The sequence below is a fragment of the Nelumbo nucifera genome, chromosome 3, assembly GCF_055504915.1.
Source record: "Nelumbo nucifera cultivar China Antique chromosome 3, China Antique-T2T, whole genome shotgun sequence".
In the NCBI taxonomy this organism is placed as follows: domain Eukaryota; kingdom Viridiplantae; phylum Streptophyta; class Magnoliopsida; order Proteales; family Nelumbonaceae; genus Nelumbo; species Nelumbo nucifera.
In genome coordinates this window covers 25,756,637-25,766,532 of record NC_142651.1, presented here as the reverse complement: position 1 = coordinate 25,766,532, position 9,896 = coordinate 25,756,637, and the positions used below count along the sequence as shown (strand labels likewise).

Sequence of the window (9,896 nt, the reverse complement as noted above, 5' to 3'; positions counted from 1 at the left end):
CAACCATTATAAAGACCTTTACAACTTAAATAAACTGTAATTCTGATGAATCAAAAAAAAAAAAAAAGCAGTTGACATGTTTGGGTAGAGAGTGGGGACACAAATGGATGAACTTGAGAGGATAAAAATTAATGCGTTTATTTATTTTTTGCTTTACTAACTACAATTAGATATAATAATGTGCGCATTATGCTACCTATCAAGTATTTTGAAATACCCAGCTTGCCCTTGTAGATGTATTTGTACTTATCTTACTTCATTTGACATTTCTAGAGGAGATAAGGGCTTGTTTTCTATTCTGCTTCTTCAGCTGAAGGAATATAAATACAAATATATACAGTGTAAATACATACAAATACAAGATTTTGCACCAGATTTGTATTTGTAATCCTTCCAGACTGAGCCAGCCTTAGGTTCTTTTGTTCTGTTAGGTCTGAAAACAAATCCTACCAGTCTACCACACATGTGAAACAAAAAAAGGGTTAATTTTGTCATTTTACCTTTTCCGTTAATGCTGCATAACTTATACAAGTTTGGGGGCCGGAGGGGGATATTTGCAACTTTTGATCAATTAGGTAGTAAAATGACACACCTCCTGACCTTCATACCCATATACCCATAGTGTGTATATATGGGGGGTGTTTGGAGTTTACCCTTGAATGTACTTTACTGATGTATTACAAAGTAAAGTTTCCAAACGTCTCTTCATTTGTTAGAGGGGTATGTCATATGTGAAGACTAATGAAATAAAGATCACTGGAAGAGTCATGAATAAACTTGTATTTTTCTTGAAACAGGTGGGACACCATAAGCCCATATGGAAAATGTGTACGTCCCATGCATCTGCCATTAATGGTGAAATAAATCCACACCTAGAAGCCCAAAATACACTTAGCCCTTTGGATTCCATCTGAACGATTTGTTTATCTGTAACTGTGTGATGTTTCAGAGACAAGAGCACGTGATTGCTTGTGAAGCATACTGTGTGTCAAACTGTCAACTACCGTATGTGGTGAGAATTGATTAGAATGCTCTCATTTGTTATTTCCAAGGTTCCATCGCTCTTCTGTATCATATGATATGTATCTAATTTTAGGGCCATCGATACACTAAGGCTGCGTTTTGTCAATGCAAATATGTAGAATGTAAAAGGAGTCATATAAATTGTAAAGTTGGGTTAGTTTTGCATCGATAAATTTATCTTCTTACCAAACAGATTTTTAGCTATAATGAATGCAAATATAAATTCTAATAAAGCATATGCCTTTTTCTTTTTTTATCAAAGGCCTATTTGAATACAAATTTATTTCTTTTCTATTTGATATACTTTTACATCTTATTATCAATGTAAATATGCAGTAGAAAATGTATTTTCTGTCATTTGTTAATGCATAAATGTAATGTTGTCAAATATAGGCAAAAGTGAACTAGAGTACAAATTTACCCTGAACTGAGATTTACCACACCACCATCACATGTATATCTCATAGTCTCAACCACGCTACACAGATTGTAGTCCCATAATCCATTATGGTACATTGCACGTATATGTAAAAGACCTAATTGCGGGAATGGAATTTTTGTATATTTCAACCGTTTTAAATATTGATGGAAGATTTAATGTATTCAGGGCAAATTGCCATCCGAAAAAATAATAAGAAACAAAAAATTTCGAGGGAATGAAATTCTTCATACATAATTTTTGATTGAGAGTATTGATACTTTGAACCTTGGTTATTCCTATCTGTTCATTATTCACCAAGTAATGATGAAATGTTAGTATTGGGGGATTCTTTGCCTAGTTGGCTGGAACCTTTTATTGCTATTTCTCTGGTTTGAATGAATTATTATTTTTTAAAAGAAAAAAATCAGAAAATAAAAAATTATTAATTTTTTATGCTAAAGCTAAAATGGCAATAGACACAATAAGGACATGGATGAGACATGAGAGTGCTCATTTGGTCACCCCTCTTTAAATTGGGAGATCAAACCCGTGCCCAATAAACGCCCACATGCACATCTCAGCGTGAACACCTCCTGAAATTATCAATGGGAAATGTTCTCAATACACAATTGAGATACTCTGGGGGTTTGTGGGGCGCAGATGTGATCTCTTAAATTGGCCCTATGTATTCACTTACCAATCGTATCGGAAAGTACTGTTTGGGTTAAATGGAGCTGAAAGTTGGTACTTGGCAATCTGGCATAACTCCCCTATCCGATGAATTCTGCTTCAGTCAGGGCAAGGGGAAAGACCCATTTATTCATTAAAAAAAACAGTTTTACAAAAAAAAAACCATTAAAAAGACAATAATTCTTACTTGAAATCATAAACGTGGTAGCAAATCAAATGTTATTTATCAAAATTCATATTATAAATGTGGTAGCGAATCAGATGTTATTTATCAAAATTCATAGGTGAGTTTTGATTGGCCAAAACTCTTTTCATATCATATTTTTCCCGTTTCATAGATTTTCCCTAATTACATTTTATTTTTGTTTCAACTGTAGTAATTCTACTTTTATTACCATAAAGGAAATGTAGAGCTAATTTCAAAGAGTCCCCTCAATTTTAATTAATGCTTCACCCCTGATTTTGGAAATCAGCTTGTCAAATAAGTTTATGATCTTTGTACCTACGAAAAAAACATATATATCAAATTTCAATGGTTTTAGTTTGACAGACTTTCTTCTACAGAACTGAAATTACAGATTGGACCATGTAAGAACTATTGGATAATAATAATAATAATAATAATAATAATAATAATAATAATAATAATAATAAACTAAGGATGAAATTTAAATCATCAGTATATTTTATGGGAAAGAATGAAATCTAATCCATAATTTTCATGATGAGAAATCTGGTCATTATTTTGACATGGGCTAAACATTTGGACCCCAAGACACATGTAAGCTGTTTATGGGTCAATTTTTTCTCCTTATTTGGGGGAAGTTTTAGGTCAAATTTCAGAATTTGAAATAATTATCACATTCTTTGAATGGTCAAATACCCAAAATAGAAAAATAGATGAGGAAAAAAAGGGGGAAGAAAATAGTCTACAGATCCGACCAGTCAAGGGAATGTGATAGACTAATAGATGATTAAGATCACTAAATTGGGATCAATTTTATGACCCGGGATACTGAATGGGAGTTGAGACCCATTGAAAGTTGAATTAGACCTTGAGAGAGAGAGAGAGAGAAAGAGAGAGGAAAAATCTTCTCTCCCCAATTCATGATTGGCAGCTCTAATGTCCACAAGCTTTCAAATTTGATCCACCCTTGACCCATTGAAGGATAAGTGGAGCCAGATAATGTGATGTACCTGCAACACATAATTGTACTGGTACAAGATATCTTGCCCTCAAAATGGTTTCACTTGTTACTTGGATGGACTACCCAATCAATTGGGAACCACAACAACAACCACCCATTAACCTGCTCCTACTCAATTTATCATATCCATTCATTGATCTCAATCTCAGATGAGTAGCCTGTAGCCTGCTTTAAGACAAACACTCAAACCTTTATAATAGTTTATGGATTGATTGTAGGGTCATGATCATGGGCCAAAGCTGGGCCCATCAAATGGGCGATCAATATTTAAGCATCGATTATAGGGGTGTCCATGAAAAATCGAAAAATCTAATCGAATTGAGAAAATCGAATCGTAAAATGTGGTTAACCAAACCGGTTGTTTCAGTTTCGGTTTAGAATTTTTGAAAAATCGAAGGATCGGTTTGGGTCTTTGGTTAACCTATAAAAAATTGACGGTTAACCGAACCGACTAGTATATATATTTATATGTATATTTTATAAATATTTTTAATATGTCACATATTTTTTTATGTATTTTATATAAATATAATATAATATCATTATATTATATTTATAATGATCTATTTACAAATATATTATATATTTTTAAAAATTTTAAAATATATTATATATTATTTATTATTTATAATATAATATTATATATATTTATATAATATATATTATAAATATAAAAAACCAAAGAATCAATGAATTGAATCGGTAAAAAATCGAAACTGGCAGACCAGTTAACCAGTGATACTGGTTCGATTTCAGTTTGACAAAATGAAAAAACCGGTACCACCGGTTCGATTTACAAAAAAAAAAGCCATGGTTCGGTTAAGCGAACCGTGGACACCCTAATCGATTATACCTAATACAGTATTGGATAATGACTTCAAATAGAAGGAGAAAATGAAGAAAAATTTAATTTCACGTGAGTTGTGACCGTAGTGGGGTTCTTAATTAACGGCAAAACCGGTGAAGGAAAAGGAATCGTGGCGGTCATGGGTTTGCCGTTAGAATCTCTCTCTCTACATTGCTTCTTTCTCTGTACAAACTACGAATTACGAGAGGGAAAATAGAGAGAGAGGTGTTGTATATAATGCTGTAGAATATACATTGAAATTGGTTGTTTTGGATTTGAGTTTAGATGTTGGATCGAGTGTGTGAACTGATTACGACGACACTCAATCTCTTGCTTCCTTCCAAAACTGAGATTTCGAAGGAACCCGTAGCGAGCTTTCTTACCTTGAAGAAATCCGATTCCCTTCTTGTAAGTTTCTCCTATCTTCTTTCTTATTTCTTCTGTGTTTCTCTCTGTTCTTGCTTATGCTTTTAATCTGCTTGCTTTGGTTTTTGTTTCTTTAACGATTTTGATTGATCAAGGTATATCTTTTTTCTCTTTTCCATCTGGGTTTGTTCTAGTTTTGCTTTTCTCTCTGTTTCCCTTTTTGGGTACTTTGTTTTAATAAGTTTTTCTGGGTTGTTGGACGTGTTTTCTGAATCCGGTTTCAATAGTTTTCTTCTCCTTTTTCGTGTTTGTCAACTTTGTTTTTTTTTTTTTATTTATTTATTTCTAAGGTACTTTTAATCAAAGTTTTTTTATAAAGGCACTTCTTCTTTTCGAGTTCTCCCCCTCCCCTTTTCTTATTTTGCCTCTACTTTTTTCTGTTTCCATGTCTTTTGATGATTCCGGCTGTGGGTTCAGCTTGAATTTTGGCTTTGACTGGTAACAATACCACAAACCACCCCCATTCTGTTCCTTTCCCCACAACTCTCCTTTTCTATTCTTCTATCTGTTTTAGTTGGCTTTTAATGTTCTCATTTCAGTCCTATTCTTGCTTTTTTCTTCGTTGTTGAAGGTAAATGCTTTATCTTTCCTTTCGCATTTCCTTTTCGTTGTGGAATTTTGTTCTTATTCTTCTATTTGATGGTTGAGTTGCCATTTTTGTTGCAGCTTAATTACTGGTTTTGATCTTAGAAGAGGTACTCCTTCCTTTCTTGCATTGTTTCCTAACTTTCATTTTCATTCATTGCTCATTTACCTTACCAGAACTCATTTCTTTTCCTTTTGAATTGCAATTTTGTCTGGATCCATTCAGTTTTGATTTTATTTACAGGAGTTCTGGAAAAGGAGAAGAGGTTGCAGAAAGGGGTTTATCGCTGGTTTGTAATTTTACTTTTTCCTATTATTTCTTGAGTGTTATTTGAGGATGGGAGATCATTTTGTGCTGCTGGTCGATCGGTTGCTCACTGAATCCACACTGGAAGCTGCAATTGAGAGCAGAAACGGATCTTTACAAGCCACAGCATCAGCAGTTGAAGCAATGGCAACCCAATTCTCTCCCAGTAAGATGGATATCAGTCAGGTGTCATCTCCTAGAAAATTGGTGGAGTGCAGAATTTGCCAGGATGAGGATGTAGATTCAAACATGGAGACACCTTGCTCTTGCTGTGGCAGCTTGAAGGTTAGTTGAAATTTAATTTGCATTTCTTTTTTCTTTTTGCTAGTTGGATTTTTTTTTCATCGCCCATAGTATAGTTTTGTTGGTCTGAAATTTTGAAATATTCTTGGTTAACTTTTTTTTTTTTTTATTTATTACTTTCTGTTTCTTATACTACATACAATTCCTAAACAAATGCTACTAGACTTATATTATTCTTGTTTCTTATTTGTTGAAGCATTTCTGCATTTGGAAGCATCTTTGATTTCCAATTATCAAAGTTGTTCCCCTGGGTTCCTTTTCTTTCTCAAGAAGTTCCAAAGTATTCTCGTTTACCTGTTCAAGTTTGACTGAGTTGTGAAATTTCCTATCAAAGGTCTTGTCTGAACATTGGATATTGGAAATCAATTTGGAACATGTAATGATGCATTTCCAAGAAAAAAATGAATACCGTGAAATGCTAAGATAATGTTTAATTTGCTTTTGACTTCTGTTCAAAATGACCATATCAATTGAATTAATTTGTTATATGCTGAACAAGTTTCAGTCTTATCTTTGACCTCGGTTTATAGCTTCTTCTTCACAATATAAAAACGCATTTTGGCTTTCCTGCTTCTTTAACGTGTAGTAATCTGTGTCTTTGTAGCTTTAACTTGGAAATTTAGTAATAGTCATAAGAATTCAAAAGCAAGAAGCTATGGGGAAAAGATCAACTTTCTGAAGATATGGGGAATCAAACTTCTCTCATTTTTACTGCCTTGGAGGATACCTCTTGGCCTTGATTCAGCCTGCACTTTGAGCTACAAAGCTTAGTATGAGATCTAGCCCAACCATCATGCTTCTTACTGATCTTTTGAAACCAAATGATGCTTAGTATTATCATATAAAACATAAAATATCGATTTCATAGACCTTTCCAATATGGTTGTCTGTGAATCCCTTTTTATTCAGGACTTACAAATCTGAGATTGCCAAACCATTTATTCAATTACGATCATCTAGACAGTAAAATATTTTGCATTTAGGGGGAGTGTCATTGTTATTTATTAATCAACATCTTTATCTATCTTCCACTTTTTGGCATTTTAACCTGTTATATTGATCCATTTTTCTTTCCACCCAAGTTTTCCTTAGCCTATGTTTGGTTTGACAGTAAGCCGGAGAGAAGCAGAAAGTTGAGGGAAAGTTCTTAATAAATTTTGTCAAATTCCTTAACAACTTTCCCTCAACTTTCTGTTTCTCTTGTATTTTCTACAAAACCAAGCACAGCCTTAGGGATTATATCCGGATTTACTTTGATATCATTTACTTCTTAACTGTTATAGTATGCTCACCGTCGATGCATCCAAAGATGGTGTAACGAGAAGGGTGACACCATGTGCGAAATATGCCACCAGGTGTGTGATTTTCTCTTCAGTTTAACCATAAAAAAACTTTGATCTTATTGATTGATATGGATCTTTCCTAAGATACTCTCCTCTGAATTTGTGAGATTTCAGCAATTCAAGCCAGGTTACACAGCACCACCTCAACTGTTCCGCTATGGAGGTATACCTATGAATTTCAGGTATCCAATGAGTTAGGATTCATTTTAGTTACGACTTCACTATTTGAACTTGGACCTACTGACATCTCCTTTTACCAGAACAATTCAAGTTATGTTTATGGATATGGTGTTTCTTTCAGGGGAAATTGGGAGATTTCCAGAAGGGACCTGCACAATCCTCGATTTATAACAATGGTAGCAACAGATCGCAGTTTCCTGAGTCCTGACTATGATGAATATTCAGTTTCCACTTCAAGAAGCCTGATTTGCTGCCGCACAGTGGCTATTATTGTACTCTCTCTCTCTCTCTGTGATCCAACTGTCCATCATATAGATAATTCTCTGGTTCTTCAATGTGTTCGGTACCCCTGTCCACACAGCTCCCTACACAGTCTTTATTGGTGTGCTTCCTAACTGAGATTAGCCATTCAGAGTCGCAATGCTTTTAGTTTCAAAGTTGTATATGAATTTGATACATGAATAGAGGGTGGCTAGAGGAACGAATGTGACCCTTTTGGGCCTCTATCATCTTTGCCCAATGGGAGATTCTTTGGACATTTAGAATCTTTAATTGAATGACCTGATCAACATGGTTGCTTCCCATTGAAGCACTTTTTGTTTTGCCAAGTCAAGGGATAATATTGCCAATTAGAACCATCCATCAGACAAGGGACCTTTCGGATTTGCCATGCATGGACTTCCTCGATGCAAAATTAAATTTTTAATTAAAAAAAGAACCTACAAAATAGAACTTATCTTGGACATGTGGCAAAGGCTTCTAGGCTCAACATTTGCCTCATGGATAGAAGACAGTCAAGAAAATATGTGGTGACCTTTCAGGCCCCAACTTTGCTGCCACATCGAAGATTCCTGGGCGGGCCATTGGGAGTTGCAGTAGAAGACCTTGTTCCATTTCATGTACATGATATTATTTTACCTGAGAGAATGGTTCTTAAGCTGATTGTTTCATCCTGTAATTCTGTGTAACTGTTTATTTCTTCTTTCATTTCCTTATTCTTTGCAGTTCATGGTTCTTCTGGTTCTAAGACATGCTCTTCCAGTCATAGTAAGTGGGACAGGAGAGTACTCGTTCACATTGCTCATGGTAAGGTTGGCTGGTCACAATTTCTGTCAAATAGAGATATTGAAAAACATTTTCATACGACAGTATATGAATACTGCTGCTTATACTACTTGATCCAACAGATGTTGCTTTTGAGAACTGCTGGAATTCTTCTTCCAATCTATATAATGTTGAGAGCGGTGATTGCCATTCAGCGTCGTCGCCAACAACTGGTATTCAATATTTTTTCTCCCTATTGATAAAGTAATTGATTGCCACAAAACACCAACACAACTTTGTTGTTTTTTTTTTTTTTTGACTTTTTAGGAGATTCCCACCTTGTCCACTGCATCTGAAGGAGAAAATGAGCAGTCACAATTGCAGTCTCAGTCACATCTTATTCGTATGCACTGAACTGCTCCACTGCTGACACTTGAAACAATCTGATGATGGCTGATGAAGAACGACATTTGATGACCTTCAGCCATTGCATTGTGATAAAAGGAACCTGCTAATCATTAGTTGGCTTCATTAATTCTGTGAAGGGGGCAGCATCTGTCATCATCTGTAATTAATATCAGATGAGAAGGAAAAACTAGAGCTTAGAATGAAGATGGTCGAAGCAGCCAAATACTGCAAAATTGTGCTTTGTCTTACCTTGACTACAAAAAGGGAAAAAAATCATCCTCCATCCTCTTCGAGACTAAGTGAATGAGCAATCCATGTGTTCATTTGTAATGCAGTTAGCATTTTAGTTGCATGCAGTGTTAGTTCAAACATCTGGAAATTACTGTATAGCCAGGAATTGTATATATAAAGTTTTCAAATGAAAATATTAAATACAATCAAAGATGAAAGCATAGTTCCGTACATGCTCTTTAATTAGATGTTAATGAGCCATATTTTATTTATGAGAAATGGAGGTATTATAGTGTGCAATACCCTAGGGAATGATGGTTGAATTGGTCCAGAACTAGTATAGTTGGGGTTAAGCTTTATTGCTGATTATGTTTGGAATGCAGTAGAATAGAATGTATCTTTCAACAAACAAAGATGAATAGTTAAATCCATTTACTAGATTTTGTTTAATAGTTTATGATAAGATATATGTCCACCCAGTTTAAAATCCCAGGAAAATGGAAATGGGTTCTTTCTTCATGTCCATGACACTCATCTTTGATGGGTCCTAATAGTTTCGGTCACATTGTTAATGGTGGACTTTGCAGATAGAGGTTGGGCACGTGACTGCAATGAAAATGAAAGCAATAATTGGGACAAGCCAAGCTTTTCTATCTTTTCTTTTTCTCTTTTCATCTTTTCCATTGTTGTTACAGGTGGGACCAAAAAACCAGTTGAAGTCTTACCGCCTGAAAGGTCTCTTACCTGCTCATCCTTGAGAACCATCCCTCAAGTATTGAAAACAGAGCTGGTGATGCACACCAACTCTCAGCATTTTCACTTTAATCCCATTTCACAACACCAAAAGCGATAGGTATAGGTAGAGCCAAGATGATGAAAT

At 34.8% G+C, this 9,896-nt stretch overlaps 1 protein-coding gene across 11 annotated transcripts; it reads left to right on the top strand.

Annotated features, from left to right (window-relative positions):
* Window positions 1-4,309: 4,309 nt before the first annotated feature.
* LOC104595509 (uncharacterized) lies at window positions 4,310-9,259 on the top strand. 11 transcript variants are annotated; one of them, XM_010256692.3, is made up of 10 exons: window positions 4,316-4,597; window positions 5,282-5,310; window positions 5,445-5,490; window positions 5,612-5,792; window positions 7,094-7,165; window positions 7,268-7,335; window positions 7,455-7,605; window positions 8,339-8,419; window positions 8,521-8,610; window positions 8,705-9,259. In XM_010256692.3, the coding sequence occupies exons 4-10, from the start codon at window positions 5,652-5,654 to the stop codon at window positions 8,789-8,791; spliced, it is 690 nt and encodes a 229-aa protein (XP_010254994.1). In that variant the 5' UTR covers window positions 4,316-4,597; window positions 5,282-5,310; window positions 5,445-5,490; window positions 5,612-5,651; the 3' UTR covers window positions 8,792-9,259. The 11 variants fall into 11 exon arrangements, 9 of the variants coding, with proteins under 9 accessions (XP_088756270.1, XP_010254994.1, XP_010255075.1 ...); XM_010256773.3 differs by having other exon boundaries at window positions 5,427-5,490; XM_088900145.1 differs by lacking the exon at window positions 4,316-4,597 and adding an exon at window positions 4,640-5,186.
* The last annotated feature ends 637 nt before the right edge of the window (window positions 9,260-9,896 follow it).

Bases quoted from the DNA above. Each gene is read 5' to 3' on its own strand.
- LOC104595509 (XM_010256297.3), top strand. From the start codon at position 5,538: ATGGGAGATCATTTTGTGCTGCTGGTCGATCGGTTGCTCACTGAATCC. The intron at 7,606-8,338 runs GTACTCTCTCTC...TATTCTTTGCAG, and splicing joins GCCGCACAGTGGCTATTATT to TTCATGGTTCTTCTGGTTCT. The intron at 8,611-8,704 runs GTATTCAATATT...TTGACTTTTTAG, and splicing joins AGCGTCGTCGCCAACAACTG to GAGATTCCCACCTTGTCCAC.